The sequence below is a fragment of the Tursiops truncatus genome, chromosome 16, assembly GCF_011762595.2.
Source record: "Tursiops truncatus isolate mTurTru1 chromosome 16, mTurTru1.mat.Y, whole genome shotgun sequence".
Classification (NCBI taxonomy): domain Eukaryota; kingdom Metazoa; phylum Chordata; class Mammalia; order Artiodactyla; family Delphinidae; genus Tursiops; species Tursiops truncatus.
In genome coordinates this window covers 46436485-46461322 of record NC_047049.1, presented here as the reverse complement: position 1 = coordinate 46461322, position 24838 = coordinate 46436485, and the positions used below count along the sequence as shown (strand labels likewise).

At 45.1% G+C, this 24838-nt stretch overlaps 1 protein-coding gene across 8 annotated transcripts in view; it reads right to left on the bottom strand.

Annotated features, from left to right (window-relative positions):
* Positions 1-24838, bottom strand: part of ARHGAP22 (Rho GTPase activating protein 22) — a 202839-nt gene that overhangs the window by 160278 nt on the left and 17723 nt on the right. The window contains exon 1 of one of the 8 annotated variants that reach the window (XM_019925708.3): positions 7358-7746. The exons of the other annotated variants lie outside the window; for them this stretch is intronic. Coding sequence (XP_019781267.1) covers positions 7358-7391 — 34 coding nt within the window. The 5' untranslated portion in view covers positions 7392-7746. Of the gene's footprint in view, positions 1-7357; positions 7747-24838 lie in introns of those variants that run through there. 8 annotated transcript variants of the gene reach the window in all.

The following is a 24838-nucleotide window of genomic DNA, read 5'->3' as shown; positions in this document are numbered from 1 at the left end:
TGCAGCACTGGGGCTTAGTAGTTGCGACGCGTGGGCTCTAGAGTGCTCGGGCTTTAGTAGTTGTGGCACATGGGCATAGCTGTCCCGCAGAATGTGGGATCTTCCCAGACCAGGGCTCAAACCCGCGTCCCCTGCATTGGCAGGTGGCTTCTTAACCACTGGTCCATCAGGGAAGTCCCTACCTCCACATTTCCAAATAGTGTTTATTTATCGCTATTTCTTTCTTTCACTTTTTCTTGATTACCCTCATCTAGTTAATTAACACATGCATCAACTCACATATTTATCTTTTTTGTGTGTGCGAGAACATTTAAGTTCTACTCTCTTAGCACATTTCAATGATACAATACAGGGTTATCAACTATAGTTACCATGTTATACATTAGATCCTCAGATCTTATTCATCTTATAATTGAAAGTTTGTACCCTTTTACCAATTTCTCCCTATTTCCCCCACCTCCCAGCCCCGGCAACCACTTTCTACTTTTTGTTTCTGTAAGTTTGCTTTTTCTGGTTTTGTTATTAGATTCTACATATAAGTAATACCATGCAGTATTTGTCTTGTGTGTGCCTTATTTCACTTAGCATAGTGTCCTCAAGGTCCATCCATGTTGTCACAAGTGGCAGGATTTCCTTCTTCCTCATGGCTGGAAACTATTCATATATATATATGTTTTTATATATAACATTTTCTTTATCCATTCATCAGCTGATTGACACTTAGGTTGTTTCCATGTCTTGGCTATTGTGGATAATGCTGCAATAAACAAGGGAGTACAGATATCTCTTGAGATCCTGTTTTCATTTCTTTTCGATATATACCCAGAAGTGGAATTGCTGGGTCATATGGTAATTCTATTTTTAAGTTTTTGAGGAACCACCATACTGTTTTTCATAGTGACTGCACGAATTTACAGTATACAAGAGCTCCCTTTTCTCCACATCCTTGCCAATATTTGATATCTCTTGTCTTTTCGATAGTAGCCACTCCAACAGTTATGAGGTGATATCTCAATCTGGACTTTGATTTGCATTTCCCTGATGATTACTGACACATTTTCATGTACCTCTTGGCCATTTGTGTATCGTCTTTTGCAAAAATGTCTATTCAGTTCTTCTGCCCATTTTTTAATCTGTTTCTTTTTCGCTATTGAGTTGTATGAGTTCTTTGTATATTTTGGATATTAACCCCTTATCGGATATATGATTTGGAGATATTTTCTCCCATTCTGTTTCTTTTAATTTTGTTAGTGGTTCCCTTTGCTATGCAGAAGCTTTTTAGTTTGATGTAGGCCCACTTGTTTATTTCTGTTTTCCTTTCCTTCGCTTTTTGTGTCTAATCCAAAAATGATTGCCACCACTGATGTCAAAGAGACTACCCCATATGTTTTCTTCTAGGAGTTTTGTGGTTTCAGGTCTTATGTTCAAGTCTTTAGCCCATTTTGAGTTGATTTTTGTGTATGGTGAAAGATAGGGGTCCAGTTTCATTCTTTTGCTTGTGACTGTCCAGCTTTCCCAACACCATTTTTTGAAGAGACTGTCCTTTCCATATACTGTCCGTTGTATATTGCTGGCTCCTTTGCTGTAAATTAATTGACTACATACACATGGGTTTATTTCTGGGCTCTCTATTTTGCTCCATTAATGTATGGTCTGTTTTTATGCTGAATCACTTCTTGATTTTTTCCATTTTAAATGTTACCTATTGACCTCTAACTATGGAAATGAGGATTTTATTTCTTTCACTCTCTTGTCCCCATCACACATAAGCACCCACTCCATCCTCCCAGTGTACTTTTAGTTGGATCAATATGCAGAATTTGCATTACTAGTACTACGTAATTGCTAGTCCCAGTTGAGCTATGTAGTGTACTGTAATATTTTGTGCACCACTTTTTGTTTTCCCTGGAGTTCATAATTGGCTTGCCTTTTAATTTGCTTAGCGTTCTACTCTGTATCAATAATTCAACCTTAAATATTCCAACAGTTCTTCAAATCTAATTTTCATGTATTCACAGGCAGTGGGCATCTTCTTAAAAATCACACTGCATTTTATTACTCAAAGAATTTATAGCTCTCCTGGAGACATGCAGGGCCACCTGCAGTGGTGTTTGGACAGTGTGAATCCCTGTGTTGGGTTAGGGAGAGGGCATAGGCCTCAGCACTGGATAGACGTGAATATGAATTCCACCACTTGTTGGCAGGGTACCCACAATTCTCCTTCCACATCTGTTGAAATGGGAATAATGATGCCTCATCATAGTGTAGTCATGAGAATTAAATAAGTACAATGGAAATGCCTGGAGCACGGAGGGCACACAATAAATGTTGGTTTGCTTACTTGTGGGAAAATCAAGAAAAATAAGGCCAGTGAAAGTACTTCATCTCACTCATAGAGCTTTCTCTCTGTATCCCCAAAGTATTGACCAGGCTCGGCACATCCATCAGGGCTTCTAAGACACTGATACTCCTTTGAAGGAAAATAGCTCAAGCTACTGGAGCTTTGCTCATCAGGCTAATGACCTCCTTTAAAAGAAGGAGCCTCCTTAATCGCAACGTCAGTTTTATTTTGAAATATTCTAAACAAAGGCAGAAACTCTATAAGAAAATATTGATAAGATTGATGGCATTAAAAATTAAAAACTTATATACATCTGGGGGAAAAAAGCCCTTGATATAAAAGTAAAGGGCAAGCAACAAATTGGGCAAGTATTTGCAACATATAAATCAATCAAGGGAGGGCTGACTTTCCTAAGCACCTGGACCAGTTAGGTCCAGAGACAGTGCTTCAGCCTTCCAGGCTAATGCTTTCTCTGCTATTAAGTCACTCACTCACTCATTCATTCATTCATACATTCATTCATTCAACATAAATGTACTGAGTACCTACCAGATGCCTGGCTTTGGGGTATAATGATATTCAAAAACAGAAATGGCCCCTGCTCTCCTGGAGCGCACAGTCTAGTGGGGTGACAGTTATTCACCAAAGAGTCACACTCAGGAGTGTACAACTACAACCCAAGGTAAATGCTACAAAGGAAAGGAGAGCACGGAGCAGAGGACCCAGTTTAGACTGGGGTGTGTGGGAGCACTTCCTTGGCTGGCGACACTTGAACTGAGAACTGGAGGGTGAATAGGAGTTAAGGGGGGTGTGTGTGTGTGTATGTGAGAGAGAGAGAGAGAGAGAGACAGGCAGACAGACAGACAGACAGAAGGAGGCATCCCAGCTGGGGAAACAGGGTGCCAAAGCCCTGTGGTAGGAGGCCCATGGAACAGTTGAGGAATGGGAAGAAGGCCAGTGTGGCTGGAGCTTGGAGAGTGAGAGGAGGCTGGAGGTTTGGCCAGTGGCTAGACTGTAAGAGGGGCCTTACGGGCCATGGTAAGGACTTAGGATTTTAATCCAAAGAGCGATGGGGAAGCCAACCAAAGGATTCCAAGCTGGGGCTGGAGGAGGAGGCCGGAGGTGGGTACAGGTTGGATTTATATTTGAAAAGATGGCTCTGGCTTTGGAGTGGAGAATGGATGGGAGCGGGTGGGGTGAGGCAGAGTGTTATTGCCACAGGTTAGAAATGATGATGGCTGGGATGATAACATGAGATTAAGTGAGACAGGCAGAGTCAAGAGCTCTTTGGGAGGTAAAACAACACGGCTGCCTTCCATACCTTATCCTTGTGGAACAGGGCAAGACCAAATCAATAAACCTTTATTTTGGGCAGTGCTAACAGGCACAGAGGAGGCCTCAGTCAAGATTGGGGGAATACACAAATCTTTGAAGAAGCAGACCCTGGGTCAGTAGATTTCAGGAAAGGGAGCAATCCTAGCAGGCTGGGGTAGCGTCAGGGTCAAGTATTTTGGGGCTTTGTTCTGACTATGGCCTGGACAGATGGGGATGAACCCAGTACCCCTCACAGAATCTGGCATGAGCTTACGGCTTGGGGCTCCGCTGCCTTTCCGCACCCTGCATAACTACCCCCGTTGCTCCCAGGACAGAGGGTGCCAGTCTTATGTTTTTATTTTCTATCTTAAAAAATAAATTGCAATCTTTACAGTGTCACAGAACACGTGCACTTGTGACTTGCTCCACTGTGTGATAAATTCATGGAGTTTTAGTAAATTTATCTTATTTTTCTTCCGGGAAAACTGGCAGGGGTGGGGTGACCTGTCTCTTCCGTTCCCACTCTGGAAATATGGCAAAAATTCTCAGTGGAGTTAGAGCTTGCCAGGTGTGGCATCAGGAAAGGCTCCCTGGACAGGACCCTGGGAGTCAGGCAGGAGCTGAGTGGGGCAGAGTCAACCACACCTGGGTCCAAATGGCCTGATCTGGCTTCCACAGGCCATGACGAGCTAGGGTGAGTCTGAACTGGTCCTAAGCAGGCAGTAGCAAGCTAGAATCACAGTATCAATGGCTAGTGTGAGCTGGTATGAACCAATGTGGACCACTTTCCCAAATCAGTCTACATTGTGTGATGCACGTAAAAGCAAGCACACTGTTTGAATTTACTGGCCTGTTTTGAGACATTTCCAGCTGGTTTGGGTGCCTCCCTACTTTTTAAAATTATTATTGTCCTCTTCTGTGTGTGGGGGGGTGGGATACGTGTGTGTGTACAACACCTGCCTCACCTGCCTCGAACTACTTCTTGGAAGTTGAGCTCAGATTATTGACCAAACTTAGTTTTATATGCAGGTAAGTGACAGTAGAGTTTCTCCTGGGAGGTTCTCAATCTTGACATCTCCCCCTCCACAGGACAGCTTTAGGATGATGGCAGCCTGTGCCGGCTGTCTCAGGGCTGGCCTGGATGGGGACCTTCCAGGGAGTTAACAGCCAACATGACCCTGGGGAAGAGTCCTTGGGAAACCCCTATCTGCAGAGCAGCAAAGGCTTCTGAGCCGGCTGGCAGGGGCTGGTTTTATGAACTGTTCCAGAAAGTGACCCCAGGTCTTTTTCACTCAACTCACTATACCTAGGTGGTGGTGTAGTCTGTAAGTATGTCTGGAGCAGTCTGGACAAGGCAGTGTGTGGATACCAGGGTCTGTGGTCTGTATCCTATAGACAGGCTGGGTTTATGACATGCAGCTTGCCCAACTCCTAAAAGGTGCAGCGGGGGATGAATTTTGAGGAAAGGTCTTCCTTCTACCAGAGCACAGCCCAATTTCTTAGAGGCATTCACACATAATTTTGGCCTGTATTCCTACAGAAATGTCCCTGTGTCATCTGACTCCTGACCTGGTCTCCAGCCCCAGCCTCCTGGCCCTGTGTGCCCCTCCCCTCCCACAGCATCAGCACACGCCGATCGCTGCCTGAAACGTGGCCTCCTCCCTCCACCACCCTTTGCCTACGTAGCCCCACCATTCTTCAGCTCACAACTCAAGCACCACTTGCTTCCTCTGGAAGCTTCATTTGTAGTATATGTTCTTATGCTCTTAGAATACTCCTTGTCATGGTTTATGGTCATGTATTTTTATGGGTAAATGATTATCTTATAAATATCTGATATATAGCACCATAAACTTTATCTTTTAGCATATCCTACAAGATAATATCATCTACTAGAGGGGTTCTCAACCTTAGCACTGTTAACATGTGGAGCTGGAGAATTCTTTGTTGTGGGGACCGTCCTCTGCATTGCAGCCCGCTTAGCAGCATCCCAGCCTATATCCACTAGATGCCAGTAGCACTCCTTAGTTGGAACAACCGAAATGTCTCCAGACATCGACAAATGTCCCCCAAGGGGCAAAACAGCTCCTGGTTGAAAACCACTGACCCAGAACAAATGTTTTTAAGAAGTTTGACATTTCAAAGGCAGGCTTCCTGAGACCCCTCTGCAAAGCACTGGTTTCTTTCTGACCAGCCCCATCCAACAGAAAGATAATGTGAGCCACGTATGTAATAATAAATGTTCTAGTAGCTGCATTAGAAGCAAGTAAAAGAAAAAACAGGTGAAATGAATTCTAATCCATATTTTATTTAACCCAATATATCCAAAGTATTGTCACTTCAGCAGGTGACCAATGTAAAATAATCATTGAGATATTTTACATTCTTTTTTTCAAGTCATCAAAATCTAGTGTGTATTTTTCTCAGTTTGGATTAATCACACGTCGAGTGCTCGCTCAATAGCCAAGTGTGGCCAGCATTTTAGACAGGAGTGGGAGAGGAGACCCAAGCTCTCTTAGAGAGCCTGGCCCAGCCCACCCCTTGCATCGTCACCAGGCTGTACTGCTACCCCTGAGCAGAGCCATGCACAGTCCTCCTTTGCCCACTGGGGCCCACAGGTGACAGCCCATTCCGAGCACCCCATGGAGGGGTTCTGACTACACTCTAGAGGGCCAGCCTGCCCAGGAAAGTCATCCAAATGCCTGCAGAGTACTAATGAGATGGGTGTGTGCCCGTGAGCTCACAAGAGCCTGGAGGGTTCCTGCCTCAAATACACAAACACTTGGGTGAGGCAAGCACTGTTTCCAAGCTCCCCAGGCAGAAGCTCCACCCACCTCCAAACCACCCTCCTCGTGCTCCTTGCTCACAAGGGAGGCTCAGCCCTCCACAAACACTGGCCACATGGAAGGACACATTCTATTTTCTTAAAACACAGATGTTCTCATCTAAAATGACACTTGCACTGGTCAAGAAGTTGCTGTCCAGGGAGATGCTGTCCCTAGCCCCAAGACTTGTCCTGAGGCCCCAGGCCATTCTGTAGGGCCACGGCCTGGTTGGGGCGCTAGCCCAGGGCTGCAGGATCACCCCTGCAAGGCTCTCCCGACTCGCATCTCTTACTTATCTCTAGACACTCCCAACACCCACAACTCCAGGTCCTTCTGCCTCCTGGGAGTTCTCCCGGGGGGAGCCCCTGCCTACCTGAGGGGTTGCTTCCTGCAGCCCGGTGGCAGCCCCTGCAGGCTCTGCAGAGCAGTCTCCCAGGTAGCGAGCATGAAGACCTTCCCTGGGACCTGGCTGTCTGGAGAAGCCAGGGCTTTGCCCTTCCTAGTGAGGGCTACTGTTGTCTTGGCAGCTAGGGCAAATCTTGAGCATTCAGGATTTCCCTTTTAGTAGAAAACTAAAGTTTTACCAGAGTTGTCACCCGGTCACTTTGGGCAAGCCAGGGACTCTGTAAAACATGGCATGCGGGGTGAAGCCTGCACACCCACTGGGGCAATAAGCTGGCCATCGCCCTTTGGCAGTCTCAGGTGTGACCCCCACAGACCCCAGGAGCGTCCCTAGAGAGGGCTGTCAGTCATCCAGATGCCTCCAGAACGCCTGCCCCATCTGACCCCAGCGTGGCAGCCAGCTGAGTATCCACGCCCATCGGCCAACAGACGCACGCACACTGTGTCCTGATCCGCCTCAGGAAGTTGGACTTACCCCTCCTGGCTTGCCTGATCTTTGGGCTCAGCATGTTCCTGCCGCCTCCTGGACGGAATTGCTGGGCCGATCAAGCTGTCATCCACTTCCCTTTTCTCTTCCTCTGGCCCAGTTGCCCCTCATGCCCCGCTCGGGCCCCCATGGCCACTGGCGTCACCAGCGAGGCTCCCTAGGCTGCCTTTCCTGGCTCCGGACCGACGGCTTGCCTCGGACTATGTAAACCTCAATGCATTATTTTTCCACCTCAGAATTAATTCCCACCCAAGCGAACCATTAAGAGGCTCAGTAACCGTTGCTGGTCAATCACCGGGCCAGGGCGGGAAGGCCTGACTGTCCCTCCGCCTGGCCGGGGCGCACGCGGCACAGCCCATCCCAGAGCGGAGCTGGCGGCCGGTCGGGGCGGAGGCGAGAGGAAGGCGGGGCGGGAGGAGCTGGGCGGAGCGCGCGGTCCCAGCTGGTCCGATGGCCCCAGAGGGCGGGCGGGCTCCGAGCTCGGATCCGCCCTCTGCGCGGGGAGGGCCTGTCGGGGATGCGCGCCACTGGCTGGAGCCACCAAGAGGCCGCTGGAAATGCAGGGCATCTGGCCGCCCGGGTCCCGCTCGCCCTGCCAAGGCCCGGGGGTTGGGCAGGGGGTGGCCGAGGCCCGGGGGGGCCCAGGATCCCTCCAGGGTCCGTCCACTGGGGACATGCTCTGCCTGATGTTTCCTGCCAGGAGGGCCCAGGAGGCCGTCTATGACAGCTCCAACTGTGGAAAGGCAGGTGTGTCTTAGAAGGAGCGTGCAGCTTTGGCACATTCAGAGCCTCAGGGGACTGGTCCAGCAAAGCGGGTTAGGGATGTTAATTTTTTGCCACCTTAATAAGGTGAAAGGAATAAGAATGCGGTGAAGCACTTAGTTCAGGGCCTGCACATCGTAAGTAGGATCTCCAAAACCGTTCACTGGGTAGTGAAATCTCTGCTGACTGCCATGTTTCTGTTTAATACTAGTACAGTTCTAAAGAGTGTACGGTGGGGACTTCTGGGAGGTTCAGACTCAAGATCCTAAAAATTGCCCAAGAAGTGCAATCACAGTAACCGTCCTCATTTCTTAGGTGCCTACTACCTGTCCCTGAGGTTGGTGCTTTATATTCAGTATCTCATTTAATTCTCAAATTCCCCGAGGCAGGGAAGCCTTTATCATGGCTTTTCAGATGAAGAAAATAAGGCACAGAAATGTTAAATATCTTGCCCAGAGTCACACAATCCTGTCAGGGCTGGGACCTGAACCCAGGCTGTCTCTACATCTTATGCTTCTCTGTGATGCCAGTCTAAGTACCCCAATTCCAACCACTTCCTGTGAACGTTCCCAGCTTGAGAGCCCTCAATGAACTTGCTAGATGGTGAGGACCAGACTTTGTGCCCCTGAAATCACCCCACGTGCCCTGTTAGGCATTTGCGCCTGGGGCTGGGTTCTTTGGGCCTGGGTACTGTGTGGTCCTCTTAATAGGTGGAAGATGAGGGATTTGAACAGGGACCTCTCTGCTTTGAACGGCCATGCTCCCACCCTAACCCTCATAGTGCCGCTATGTCCACTGGTCCCCAAATGGCGGATTGATGTGTAATCAACTCTAGTAGCTGGAAGGGAAGTGGGTCCAGAGGCTGAGGGGTCCACTGCAGCTGTCCGTGGACAGGATCTGGACTGCGGAGAGGAGGGGAGGATGGGAGAGGTTAAGGACTCACCAGGATGTGGTAGGTCAAATCGCCAGGGTGAAGGGAGAGAGCAGAATCCCTGGAGACAAAGCTGTCTTACTTAGCATCCAGTCACTTACTCTGGCCCTCAGCTACCCCTCAGAAGGGATGAGTAAGTATAAGGAAGTTTGCTATAACATTCAAGGCCTTTTATGGTACTGGCCATGGTTTCCTCTGTGACCTCTCTTGCTAATGCTACACACAACCATATGCATGCACAGCCCCTGCTCCTGTATGCTCCCAGTTCCTTCTCTCTGGAGTATGTGTTTCAGCCACAGAAGTCTGATCATTCTAAGCAAGTCTCGCATGAAACTGTCCTGATTCTACCTCCAGAAGGAGAGCCAGTAAGCACTTCCTCAGGGCTCCTATCTGTGTCCCTCAGACTGCCCAGGGCCCCTCCTGCACGCCCAGCCCTGAGCCTCAGGTTGGACTCAGGCCAGGAACCCCATGAGGAATATTGGCTTGACGGGCAGATTCGAGAAACACCACTGAAATGACAGAATCGCCCTCCTGTTTTTTGGGGGCCCAGGTAAAGGTCAGATCAGGCTGGGACAGAGGCCATCTAGCAGGAGAGGAGAGATACAGAGCTGGAAAACCTCATGTCACATCAGGGTCACAGAGGGAGGTCCCGTGGCCATTGACAACGTCTTGAGCAATCACGAAGGCCTGTGAGTAATGCAGCCTGGACCACTTCCAAGCCAGAGGCAGGAAAAATACCCTGAAGACTTAGTTTGGGTCCACTCACGCTTGTTTTGGTTAAGAAACCACTCCCGGGAGCTTTTTCTGTGCAGCTGTTTCCCTGATGATATTTACCTGCTGAGCTTACCCACCTGCTTTTCCGGGGATCAGCATTGGAAATGGGCAAAACCACAGAGGCTCTAAGCTCAAGCCCAGAGTAAAGCTGGGAAAAGGGCAGGAGCTAATCTGAACTCTGCACCAGAGAACGGTGGGGGGCATGGGACGGGGGCAAGCTAGCTCTTTCCTTCTCTATGCCCTCAGACCACGTTCCCAGTACTTCTCTAGATGAAGGGATCCATGGGTTCCAGCTGGAAGGGACATGAGCACCCCCTCCTTCCTGAAGTTTACAAACCCTGCACCACAGCGCTCTGTTCCTTCCAGCTCCCTCTGAGGCCACCAGGAGGGAGGGTGGGGTGAGGACAAGGGCAGGGCAAGGGAATCTGCTGAACATGGTGGCCTCCTGAGTAAGCTTTTATTTGAAGGAATTGCCCCACTCCTCTTACACGGGCAGGAATCCGAAGCCAAGGAGGGGAAATACGGGCCTCACTTAGGAGTAGAGACAGAGAGATGGCCCCCTTTCCCACTGCCCTTACAGCACTGTACCTCCCGGCCGTGGTCCTGGGTCCCCCTTTGCTGGTTCCCTGCCCTGCATCATTTCTGCATTTTCTAAGGGCTCCTCTGGGCCAGGCACCTCTGGGCACTGAAAGACAAGTGGAGAAGATTGGGAGGGCAGAACTTTCCAGAAGGCATTTGCAGAAATGCACACTTCTTGGTGGGATGGTTCACCCACCAACATCATTGGCCCAGAGCCAGGATGGCTTCAGATCGGTGGTTCTCAACCTTGGCTACACACCAGGGAGCTCTGAAAGCTAACTTCTGTTTCACCCCTGTCAGCTCCGATTTAACTCGTCTGGACGTTGGTCCTTGGGAGGTGTAAAAGCTCCTCCAGTGATCCCATGTGTGGCCAGGGTTGAGAACCACTACTTTATTAGGTAATTTCATATCCTTGAGCCTGGAGCCACCAGAAGCAGTCTTTGCCTGCTCGTGCCTCGAGGGAGGCTTCTTCTGAGGGAGGTACACATTTGCCAATCAGTCTCCCAAATAGAAAGTGGAAAGGGGCCTATATCTCAAGGCTCAACATGAAACAGCTCCATGAGAGCTACAGGTACTGTTGTACAGGTTGTGCACTGCACAAAGGTATCCAATAGGAGGGGGAATAGGGCTGGGTTTGGGCTCTGCTGGCAAAGGCATGTGTTCTAGCATGGTGAGAGAGATCTGCCACCAGAAGGGCAAGCCTTTCTCTAATTTATACCAAGATGCCATACAGATATCAGAGCCCTGAGTCTGAGATGCCTGCTCAGTGGTCACCAGCACCAATGTCCCCTGACTCCCTGCTTACGGCACTCTCAGTCTCTGTTGCCAGGCAGCTGAAGCTCTAGCTCCCTAGCACACCACTTTTGTCCATCGCACTGGTGTGCTGGACCAGCCAGCTGGTCCCAATAGCCCTGAGAGCTGATTGTTAAATTTTTAGGAATGTTGTAATTTTAACACAGACATCATTAGAAATTAAATTATGTAAACTTACAATTAAATAAACTATATTAGAAACAAAGGTAATACATACTCAACAGACATGACTTTCTAATTACTTACTACATTTTCCTGTTGTCTACATTTTTAGGATTATTTCTCTCTATTCTATCTGTATGGTGCAAATACTATTATGATTGTTGATTTTTATGTCATCTTGACTGGGCCACAGGGTGCCCAGACATTTGGTCAAGTATTATTCTGGGTGTGTCTGTGAGGGTGTTCCTGGACAAAACTAACATTTGAATCAGTAGATGGAATAAAGCACATTGCCCTTCCTGAGGTGTCTGGGCCTCATCCAGTCAGCTGGGGGCCTGACTAGAACAGAAAGGCTGACCCTCCCTTGAGTAGAAGGAAACTCCTCCTCCTGAATGCCTTGAGCTGGGACACTGGTTTTTTTCCTGCCTTCGAACTAGAACTACATCGGCTCTCCTGGGTCTCCAGCTTGCCAACTACAGATCTTGGGACTTCTCAGCCTCCATAATTATGTGAGCCAATTCCTTGTTATAAATCTCTTGATATATACAGACAGTTCCTGACTTATGATGGTTCAACTTAGGATTTTTCGACTTTATGATAGTGTGAAAGCAATACACTTTCAGTAGAAACTGTACTTCAAATTTTGGAACTTTTATCTTTTCCTGGGCTAGCCACATGCCAGATGATACTCTCTCATGATGTTGGGCAGTGGCAGTGAGCCGCAGCTCCCGGTCAGCCAGGCGATCATGGCCAGGAACTTACAACAGATACACTTACAACCATTCTAGACCCCTACAACCATTCTGATTTTTCACTTTCAGTACAGTGTTCAATAAATTACATGAGATGTTCGACGCTTTGTTGTAAAAGAGAATTTGTGTCAGATGATTTTTGCCCAACTAATGTACATGTTCTGAGCATGTTTAAGGTAGGCTAGGCTAGGCCAAGATGTTCGGTAGATTAGGTGTATTAAATGCATTTTTGACTTAACAATGGGTTTATTGGGACATAACTCCATTGTAAGTTGGGGAAGATCACTGTATATACATATAATCGAGCGATTTATATATCCTTGAGATACATATATATATATATCCTTGATTGGTTCTGTTTCTCTGAAGAACCCTAATTCAACTATGTACTGGGCTGCTACTATACATCTCTTCCCAGCTCCTTGTTCACTGATCATGCTGGTATGCTGGTAGTTTGAAGCTGATGGTGGTGGGAATATTTATAATATACCAAGTAAATCAGCAAATGCTATCAATGGTGAAAAGAAAATAAAAAGTGGAGTTGGTATTGCTATGAGAGGTCTCTAAAATGAAGCCTGGAGGCCGTTGAGGAAGTGTGGCTTACCCATGTCTCAGCCCAGATGGAATCTGATCTTTTAACTACATATTGTCCTAACGAAGACATCCAGAACACCTGCTAGAACCCCGAGATACTTATCAGACCCTTACCCTAGAATAATTCATGACAGCCTATTCCTTAAGGACAAAGATTTCTCTTCCTGTGTCAGAGTGTAGCCTTGTGGCTTTTGCCTTTATAAGCCCCTGACTCTTTCTCTTCCCCAGAACACTGTTTGGAATCTGTCTCCCAAATTGCAATTCATAAGACCCCCAAATAAAGCTCTTTGTTCTCTGCAGCCTCGATATTGATTACAGTTTGACATAACCAGGACTTCCATTTTGTTTCCTTCCAGAAAGCCAGTTGTTAGGCAGTTGCCAGCATGCCTCCGGTCGTCCCCTATGAGGTTTGCTCTGTGTGCTCCAGTCACTGTCGACTCCCTGCTGTGGGCAGAGGATGTTTGCTCTCCACCCAAATTTGTTCTCCCCGTCCTCCTGGGCACACCTAGATGCTCCACATTTCCCAGCCGCCTTGCAGTTTGGTGTGGCTGGGCCCCGGCATTGTTCATCAGCAGACATGTTGTGGCCACTTCTAGACGTGGCCCACAAAACTCCTCCCCTCCACAATCCTCCATGTTTGCCTTCCTTTTCTGGGGCCACCTTGGAAGCCCTGTGTAAAAGAGGGCAGAGGCCCCGCAGTCTGGGTCCCTGAATGATTGAGTGAGTCCAGCGCCTACTGTCAACCAGAAACATCTCAGATGGTTGCGAGAAGAAGAGCTGTTACCTACTTGGTCCTCTTTGTTACTACACCCGACCTTCCCACCAGATATACGCATTGCCTGCCTTTCTTCACTTCCTTTGATGCAGCCTTTTGGGCCCTGTTTCAGTGTCACCTTCCTGCTCAGAGCCCTAGAGTTTACCACCTTTAATGTCTCCCTCATCACCCATGCCTGAGGACACACGAACCTTCTAAAAGCCCTCCTGCCAGACCCTAAGACTTTACCCGTAACTTAGATATATAAAATTTAAATCACCCATATTTATTACCTAGAATTTAAAAATTAACCCATATTTTAAATATTATAGCCTATAATTGAAATATAAACTATAAACAAAACTTACAGTATGCTGACTTTAAAATATTCTTTCTAGATTTTTTCTTTTTTTTAAACTTTTTATTTTATATCGGAGTATAGTTGATTAACAATGTTGTGTTAGTTTCAGGTGTACAACAAAGTGATTCAGTTATACATATACGTGTGTCTATTCTTTAACTGCAAAATTGTGTCAGATTATCAAAGGTGAACTTTTCTCCCACTCTGATGGCCTTGCCTTGCTGGTACTCTGAGCATAGCCGTGGTTTCACCTCTGGGCACTCGGGTCCTGCAAGTTGCTGTGTCCCTGAGGGAAGAGGTCAGGGCCTCAGTCCTGTTGCCTTTGGCCTGAAGTCTGTCTCTGTCCTTTGGCTCAATGCCCCCTCCAGATGTGTAGCTTGGCTTTTAATTTCAGTCTTGTCCACACACTGCAGTCTATGGTACACCCTCTTACACATAGCCCAGGCCCCCAGAAGGGGTCTAGAGCCCTGGACTCTTACTTTTCTGGGTCTTTGGTGTCCTGGGATCCTGGGCAGAGAGTCAGCAGAACAAAGATGCAGAACCTAAGGTTGGGCCCTGGAAAACCACCAGACACACTGGGCCAGCAAGAGGTTCAGACCAGAATTCGGAGGCTTTGCTTGGAAAGCCCCCTACTTGTGACCTGTAGCCTCAGGCATGTTTCCTTGAGTCCTGCAGCCCTGGCCTCGGGGGAGAGGTGGCTTAGGCGTAACTAGGCGAGCTGGTTCAGACACCATAACCTTTGGTTTGAACCTCCACTATACCACTTGTCACCCATCACCTTTCACTTTGCAACAGCTAATGTCCAGACAGCTGATGTCCGGGGGGCTTAGCGCTGAGTTGATGGATGAGTGGTGTACCGGCTGGGTTCTCCAGTGGCAGATGCGGAGATGAGAGTTTTATGAGGGATGAACACTTGTTCAGGAAAGGGGAGGATGCAGGAGTGGGGTGGTAGGGGAGTGTCTGGGCCATATGCAAACCCGACAGTGTCTCTGCCAGCCCACCTGGGAGCTCCGAGGCAGATGGCCCAGAAGAGGGTCTGGCTTTAGGTGGAGGTGGTTAGGTCCATGTACTACTGTCATTGGCTGGGGGCCTTCTCGGAGAGGAGCATGACCTTGGCTACCACTGCCTTGTGTAGTCATTGGCTGGGAGCCACCCAAGAAAAGCATAAAGTTGGCTCAAAAGCTGAGGCTGACCCTAAAAGAGCTAACAGCTGGCGGGGTCAGCTGACCCCACTCCTTGCAGCTGGGCGGCAAGTCCTTTCCTGAAAGGGACGCGAGCAGCTCAGTTGTGTGTACCTGGCAGGTCCTGTGAACCTCGCAGGCCTCATTTTTAGGCCTCTGTAAATCCTGGGTTCAGACTAACTCTACTCTCCTAAAACTCTTTGCTGCACCTGGGCAACTGTCTGGGCTCCCCATTTCATTGCGCAGCTTTCAGATAAAATTTCATTCAGCTGCAAAGTCTCACTGTGGTTTCCTCAGAAGGGAAAGCTTCCATCAGAGGCGTGTGTAGAGCCAACAATGGGACAGACCCTGCCCCTCTTTCGCCTGCAGTGGGACAACATGTTCAAAGGGCTCCATGAAAAACTGTCAACCTCAGGGCACTGTGGGAAGCGGCAGGTGGGACCCCAGCCCGCCAGGCCTGACACCCTGGGCCAGGCAGGGTCCCCTGCTAAGTTCCTGCTTCTAGCAGTCAGAGGCTGAGAGGAAAGAGGGAAATGATGCTTCACTAGTGGGTTTTGGGTCCTGGGAACATGAGGTTCTGAGGTTTCAAGGAGCTGTCACCCTTCCCCTGTAGCAGGGGGTGAGGGACCCAGAGGTGGGGTTACCACCAGCTTCAGCCTGCCCAGGCTCCAGTGACAACCCTGTCCTCACTCAGGTCCAACGAGGAAGCAGGTTTGAAATGATTTCCCCTCCCACAAAGAGTCGGATTTTAGAAAATGATGAATCACCACTTTGGTCAGTTTTCATTATTGAAAAACAAGTCTGCTCCCTTGTGAAAACACCTGCTTGTTGTGGGAAGGCATGGATTGGAACAGATGGAAAGAATGGAAATTTCCCAGGCGCCTTCTCTCCCAACTCATACCTCTCCCCAAAGTCAAGATTCCTCCTCCGCTTGACCAGCCCCTCCCACCTGGGCACACAACCTCCATCCGCTCTTCCAATCGTTTCCCCTACTTTTGCATCTTTAATCCCGCCCTCCCTCACTGGTTCTCTTCTCCAAGTTGACAAACACACTCAGGTCCCTCTTCTCTCAAAATCACACCTCCCTTTCCATCATTTACTATAATGGAACGGGACTCGTTTGGGGGTTGTACAACATCTGGCCCCTTCCTGTTCTGGAGCGACCCCCCGCCACCTCCCTTTTTGGTCTGCTCTGTCCCTGCAGGCAGTTGGATGTGGCCATGTGTTGTACACTCAGGTCATCAGATGGTCCTGCCTGGGTTTGATCTAATCTTGAGCATGTCATGAAAAGACTGAGAGATGGTTAGATGGACTTCCCAGCACTGGCAGCAGTGATGATGTCCTGTTGTGACCTTGGCGCCTTCCAACACAGTGGAGGTGTCCTGCAGAGGTGTCCTGACCACGCCATTCCTGCAAGATTCCTGTGCTTCTTGCTTTTAGGCCCCCTGGAGCCACCATCATTCTTGGCTGTTTTCCAAGCCTGGTTCTCCAGCTCCCAAAGGACTTTGTAAATCTCATATATTTAGAATAAATTCCCTTTTCTGGCTTTAGCTGGCTTGGGTTGCCTTTCCGTGACCTGCAACCCACAGAATTCTAACTGATGCCCATATCATGTCTCTGAGCCCCTGTTTTCACAGTCCTCTCCTCTCTCACTTCCTAATTTTCCTAACTCAGCACAGATGGCACTGTCTCCCAGTTGTCTGTTCTCCCCCAGATGACATTTCCTTCCTCATTTCCCCAATTATGCCACCAAGCTAATCATTGCTTGTCTCAGACTGGAAACCACAGGCCATCCTTCCAGACCTTGGCTCTAGTTTTCTACAGCCTATTGTCATATTTCCATGACCGACGGTACTCACAGCTCATCCAGAAGGTGCTGCTGGAGGAGGCCCTCCCACCCAGGCAAACACTTCTTTCCTCCCAACCTTTGCTTCATTCTCATCTGTTTCAAATCCAGCTCCTGTCTGGGTGTACACGTCTGACCCTGGTGAGGGTCTGGTGCACACATGCTGCCTTGCTTTCGCCTGCAGTGAGACAGCATGCTCAAAGGGTTCCATGAAAAACTGTCAACCCCAAGTCAACATCTGGCGAAATTATTCTTCAAAATGAAGGCGCAATTAACATATTCTCAGATAAACAAAAACTGAGACAGTTAATTGCTAGCAGATGTGCCCTACAAGAAATGTTAAAGGGACTCTTTCAGGCTGAAATGAAAGGACACTAGACAGTAACTCAAACCCACATGAAGAAATAAAGAACATCAGTAAAAGTATTGGTACAGGTAAATATTTAAGATGGTATTGATGCATTTTTCTTTGTAACTTCTCTTTTTTCTTATCTGATTTCAAAGGTAACTGTGTAAAAAACTTATAAATCTATGTTGATGAGCACACAATATTTAAAGATATAATGAGTGATGAGAAAATATATAAAGGTTTTTGTTCAGCAGATAAATGGATAAAGAAGATGTGAGGTATATATACAATGGAATACTCAGCCATAAAAAGAATGAAATTTTGCCATTTGCAACATGGATGGACTTGGAAGGCATTATGCTAAGTGAAATAAGTCAGAGAAAAACAAATACTGTATGATATCACTTATATGTGGAATCTAAAAAATACAACAGACTAGTGAGTATGACAAAAAAAGAAGCAGACTCACAGATGTAGAGAACAAACTTGTGGTTACCAATGAGGAGAGGGGGGTGGGGCAGTAGGAGATACAAATTATTGGGTGTAAGATAGGCTCAAGGATGTATTGTGGGACTTCCCTCGTGGCTCAGTGGTTAGGAATCTGCTTGCCAATGCAGGGGACACAGGTTCGAGCCCTGGTCCAGGAAGATCCCACATGCTGCGGAGCAACTAATCCCGTGCGCCACAACTACCGAGCTTGTGCTCTAGAGTCTGCGAGCCACAACCGCTGAGCCTGAGTGCCACAACTATTGAAGCCTGCCCACCTAGAGCCCGTGCTCTGCAACAAGAGAAACCACCGCAATGAGAGGCCCGCTCACCACAACGAAGAGTAGACCCTGCTCGCTGCAACTAGAGAAAGCCTGCGTGCAGCAACGAAGACCCAAGGCAGCCACAAATAAATAAATAAATATAATCTTTACAATTGTGAATCACTATATATTGCACACCTGTAACTTATATACTATTGTACATCAACTATACTTCAATTAAAAAATAAAATAAAAAGTTTCTGTATACTGTATTTATTAATCCAAACTAGATTGACACAGATTAAGGTGTAATCCCCAAGGCAACCACTAGGAAAATAACCCCAAAACTATACAGTCAAAGAAACAACAAGGTGATTAAAAGGTTATGACAGAAAATATCCATTTAAATGGACAATATCCATTTAATTCTTTAAAAAAGAATTCAGTAATTGAGGATGTGAGGAACAAAAAAGATATGACACAGGAAAAAAATAGCAAAATAGTAGGAGGAAGTCCTTTCTTATCAGTAATCACATTACATGTAAATGAACTGAACTCTCCAAATAAAAGGAAGGTGTAGGTAGAATTGACTTAAAAAATCCAACAATGTGCCCTTTAAAAAGTGTTACTTTAGATTCAAAGACACAAATATGTTGAAAGTGAAAGGATTTAAAAAGATATTCCATACGAACAGTAACCAAAAGAGAGCTGGAGTGGCTATACTAAAATCACACAAAATGGACTTCAAGACAAAAATTACTGCAAAAGAGAAAGAAGGACAATATATATTAATAAAAGTGTCAATACATCAAGATATAACAATTATAAACATATATTTGCCTAACAATAGAGCACCAAAGTCCATGAAGCAAAAATAGGTAGACTTGAGGGAGAAATGGAGAATGCAACGATCGTAATTGGAAACCTCAATATCCCACTTTCAGTAATGTATAGAAAAGCAACAAAGAAACCACCTAGACCTAACAGACATCTATAGAACTCTCTACCCAAAAACAACAGAATACATATTCATCTAAACTGCACAGGGAACACATCCTTGGATAGACCAAATGTTAGGCCACAAAACAGGTCTCACAGATTTAAAAGGATATCTTCTCTTGTGGAAATTTTTTTTTTTTTTTGCGGTATGCGGGCCTCTCACTGATGTGGCCTCTCCTGTTGCAGAGCACAGGCTCCGGATGCACAGGCTCAGCAGCCATGGCTCACGGGCCCAGCTGCTCCATGGCATGTGGGATCTTCCTGGACCGGGGCACGAACCCATGTCCCCTGCATTGGCAGACGGACTCTCAACCACTGCGCCACCAGGGAAGCCCAAAAGGATATCTTCTCTTACTAGTCAACATTGTACTGGAAGTTGTAGCCAAGGCAATTAGGCAAGAAAAAATAATAAAGGCAGGACCTGTCACATTTCTGAGCCCATGCCCAGGACTGGGTTTGAGAGAGAGAAGAGAACAAGGGACTATGCAGTGTCCTGTTCTGTCCCTGGGTAAGGCAATGGGTGGCAGCTCTGACCTATACCCATGGCATCTTGCTCCCTTTCCCAATTTTTTATTTTGAATTTAAGTCTCCACTGATATCCCAAGGGATTTATGAAGATCCCAGAGGTCACTGTCATGACTGCATTGCAGTCCAACTTCTCCCTATGCTCAGCCCTGCTTCCTCACTCCTCATATCTGTCACTCTTCAATAAACTTACTCCATGCTGACCTCCATCTCAGAGTCAGCTTCCCAGGGGACCTAGTCTTCAATGGAGCTAAAGGCCGGTGTCTGGAGTATTGTGAAATGACTGGCGTACAGTCATAAAGGGGACATTGTACAGCTTCAAGAGCTGATTGTTAAACTGTATGCATGTTCCAATTCCACTCGTGTTCTTGTCAAAAGGAAAGATGCATATATGTGTCAAAACTTTTTGGAGATAACAGTAGTTATTTCTGCAGAGTAGGGATGGAAGTTTGGAGTCACTTGTTTTCTGCTTTACACTTTTCTATGGTGTTTGAATTCTTTCTCTGAACATGCAATGATTTCTATAGTGATAATTCAAAGGAAGGATGGATCCAGTAGTTGAAGGGTTGGGGTGCAGTGAAATGTATATAAAATCAGAGAAGAATCTGGGCAGTGGCTGGTCAAGCCCTACTCAGCTGTAGGGTGAACAAAATCCTAGTTTGCTCCAGATTATCCTGGTTTTAGCATTGAAAGTCCTGCATCCTGAGGGACAATTCAGTACTAGAATAGAATCAAGAGTTCAGAAATAAACACTCTTATTTATGGTCAACTGATTTTTATCAAGGGTGTGAAGACAATTCAATGGGGGAAAGAATAGTCCTTTCAACAAATGGTGCTGGGACAACTTGATATCCACATGCAAAAGAATCAAGTTGGACCCCTCTCTCATACCATACACCAAAATTAATTTGAAAATGTATCAAAGACTTAAATATAAGAGCTAAAACTATAAACTCATAGAAGAAAACTAAATAAGAAAAAAATAGATAAACTGGATGTAATCAAAATGAAAAATTTTGGGCTTCCCTGGTGGTGCAGTGGTTGAGAGTCCACCTGTCAATGCAGGAGACACGGATTCGTGCCCCGGTCCGGGAAGATCCCACATGCCGCAGAGCAGCTGGGCCCATGAGCCATGGCCTCTGAGCCTGCATGTCCAGAGCCTGTGCTCCGCAATGGGAGAGGCCACAACAGTGAGAGGCCCGCGTACCGCCAAAAAAAAAAAAAAAGAAAAAAGAAAAATTTTGTGCTTCAAAGGACACCATGAAGAAAGTGAAAAGATAATCTGCTGAATAGGAGTAAATTTGTGCATATCTTACATCTATTAAGTCACTTGTATCTAGAATATATTTTTTAAAACTCATACAACTCAAAAAAAAGTAGTTTGCAAATATTTTCTCCCAGTCCATGGCTTCATTCTCTTCAGAGTGACTTTCTCAGAAGTTTTGAATTTTAATAGTTTTATTTTAATGGAGCACCGTTTTGGTGTTGTATCTAAAAACTCAGTGCTAATCTAAGGTTACCAGATTTTCTCCTACGCTTTCTTCTATAAATTTTGTATCTTGTGTTTCACATTTAGGTCTATTGTCATTTTGAGTTAATTTTTGCTAAAGGTATAACGTCTGTATCAAGGCTCATGTTTTGTTTTGTTTTGTTTTGTCTGTGGACATACAGCTGTTCCAGCAACAGCTATTAAAAGCACTATCCTTTCTCCATTAAATTGCCTTTCTTTTTTTGTCAAAGATCAGTTGACTATATTTGCGTGGGTCTATTTTTGGGCTTTCTATGTGATTCCACTCGTCTATATGTCTATCCTTTTGCCAATACCACACACTATCTTGGTTATTGTAACTTTAATATAATTAAATTGAATTTGGGTAGTGTGATTCCTCCAACTATGTTATTCTTCTTCAGTTCTGTATTGGTGGCTTTGGGTCATTTGCCATTCTATGTAACCTTTAGAATCAGTGTGCTGATGCCTATAAAATAGCTTGCCAGGATTTTTATTGAGATTGTGCTACATCTATAGATCAAGTTGAGAAGAACTGACACTTGAACTCTTCATTTATTAGATCCTCTTTGATTTCTTTCATCAGAGTCTTGTAGTTTTCTGCATGTAGATTCTCTACATATTTTGTTAGATCTTTATATATGTATTTAATTTTTCATGCTAATGCAAATGGCATTGTGCTTTTATTTTCAAATTCCACTGGTTCATTTTAAACAAGTATAAAGGAAAGCAACTGAATTTTGTATTTTAACCTTGTATCCTAACCTTGCTATAATTGCTTTTTAGTTCTAGGAGGTTTTTTGTTTTGGGTTTTTTTTTTTTTTTTTGTAGATGCTTTGTGTTTTTTGCATAGATAACTTTATCATCTATGAAGGAAGCCAGTTAAAACTTCCTCCCCAATCTGTATAATTTTTATTTCCTTTTCTTGTCTTATTGCACTAGCTACAGCTTCCAGTACAATGTTGAATAGGAGTGCTTAAAGGGAACATCCTTGTCTTGTTCCCAAAATAGGGAGAAAACATCCAGTTTCTCATCATTATCATGTTAGCTGTAGGTTTTTTGAGATGTTCTTTATCAAGTTGAGGAGATCCTCCTCATTTCACAGTTCGCTGAGAGTTTTTATCATGATTAGGTGTTGGATTTGTCAAATATTTTTCTGTATCAATTCATTTGATCATATGATTTTTCTTCTTCAGCCTATTGATGTGGTGGATTAAATTGATATTTTTTCTGAATGTTCAACCAGTTTTGCACATCTGCAATAAACCCCACTTGGTTGTGTTACATAATTTTTTTATACATTGTTGGGTTCATTTTCTTTTTCTTTTTTTTAATAAATATTTTTATTTATTAAAAAAAATTTTGAAGACGTGGACCATTTTTAAAGTCTTTATTGAATTTGCTTCTGTTTTATGTTTTGGTTTTCTGGCCGCAAGGCATGTGGGAACTTAGCTTCCTGACCAGGGATTGAACCTGCACCCGCTGCATCGGAAGGCAAAGTCTTAACCACTGGACCACCAGAGAAGTCCCTGTTGGGTTCATTTTGTTAATATTTTGTTGAGGAATTTTGCACCAATATTCACAGGAGATATTTGTCTGTAGCTTTCCTTTCTTGTCTTTATCTGGTTTGGGTATTAGGGTAATACTGGCTTCATAGAATGAATTAGGAAGTGTTCCTTCTACTTCTATTTTCTGGAAGAGATTGTAAAGAATTTGTATCATTTCTTCCTTAAATGTTTGGTAAAATATACCAGTGAAACCATTTCAGCCTGGTGATTTCTTTTTTTGGAAAGTTATTACTTACTGATTCAATTTCTTTAGTAGTGGTAGGCATATTCCAATGATTTCTTTTTGGCGTATTGATTATACTTATTTAAAAAAAATTTTGGTTGCCCTAGAGTTTGCAATATATATTTACAGCTAATCTAAGTCCACTCTCAAATAACACTGTACTACTGCTTCACAAATAGTGCAGGTTCCTTACACAGAGTATTCCTAATTCCTCCCTTCTGTTCCTTATGACATTGCTGTTACTAGTCTAGCTATCTCTATACCATAATCACCCAAAACACTGTTACTATTGTTACTTTGTGCAGTTATCTATTAGATCAATTAAGAATAAGAAAAAAAAATTTTGTTTTACCTTCATTTATTCCTTCTCTGGATACTCTTTCTTTATGTATACCTCAGTTTCTGACCTATATCATTTTCCTTCTCTTTGAAGAACTTCTTTTAACATTTTGTGCATAACAAGTCTACTAGTGATGAATACACTCAATTTTTGTTTGTCTGAGAACGTCTTTATTTAGCCTTCACCTTTGAAGAATAATTTCAATAGATATAGAATCCTATACTGGTTGGGATGTTTTTTTCAACACTTTAAATATTTCACTCCACTCTCTTCTTGCTTGTATGTTTCTGATGAGAAGTCTGATGTAATTTTTATCCTTGTTACTCAAAGGTAAGGTGGTTCCCCCTACTCCCAGCTTCTTTCAAGATTTTCTTCGTCTTTTGCTTTCTGCAATTTGCATATGATGTGCCTAATATGCACATAATTTTATCCTACTTGGTGTTCTCTGAGATTCCTGGATCTGTGGTTTGTTGACTGTCACTGCCTGGAGTTGGCAAAGACACAAAGTTTAGAGTCAGCTATCAAGTTTGAGGGCACACAGTTCTCCATAAGGCCAACCTCACTCCTGACATCAACAGCAAGTTTGGGGGTGTTCCCCCAAACCACACTCCGTTCAGTAATTTGCTAGAAGAACTCATAGAACTCACTGAAAGCTACTATACTCATAGCTGTGGTTTATTACAGGGAAGGAATACAAATTAAAATCAACCAAGGAAATGATGAATACGGCAGAGTCTAAGAAGGTTCCAAATACACAGGTTCTATTGTTCTCTCTCATGGAGTCAGGACATATTGCCCAGCCAGCATCAATGTGTGACAATACAGAGTAATGCCAACTGAGAAGCTTGCCAGAGCCTCAGGCTTCAGAAGTTTTTATTTGGGCTCTATTGCACAGGCATGATTGATTGTCCACCTGGTTGATCTCAGCCTCAGGGTTGACCGATACCACTTGACCCAAAGCTCCCACCTTAAATCACATGATTGGTCTTTCTAGCATGAGCAGCTTCTACTATCAGGTGTGGTTAGCAATACTCTAAGATCTGGTATAGCCAACCCTTGCCCTAAATGAAGACATTCCTATCAGGTACAACCAAGGTTACCTCCCAGAAGCCAAAGAAAAAGGCTAGCCCTCTTTTTGGGCAAGAATTCTCTACTACACAGTCATTAATTTTGGAAAATTCTTGGCCATTATTACTTTAAATATTTCTTCTGTTCCCTTTTCTCTTCTCCTACTGGCATTCCAACTATGTGCTTATTACACATTTTGAAATTATCTCACCATTCTTGGATATTCTGTCTGCATTTTTGTTCTCTTTTTTCTTTGTATTCAGTTTGAATTTTTTATTGACATATTTTCAAGCTCACTGATTATTTCCTTAGCTGTGTCCAGTCTACTGATGAGCCCATCAAAGGCATTCTTCATTTCTGTTGCACTGCTTTTTATTTCTAGCATTTCTTTTTTATTCTTTCTTAGGGTTTCCATCTCTCTGCTTACATTAACCGTCTGTTCTTTTTTTCTTTTCTTTTCTTTTTTAAATTAATTTTTATTGGCGCGTGGTTGCTTAACAACGTTGTGTTAGCCTCCACTGCACAACAAAATGAATCAGCTATATGCATACAGATATCCCCTCCCTTTTGGACTTCCCTCCCGTTTAGGTTACCACAGTGCATTAGGTAGAGTTCCCTGTGCTATACAGTAT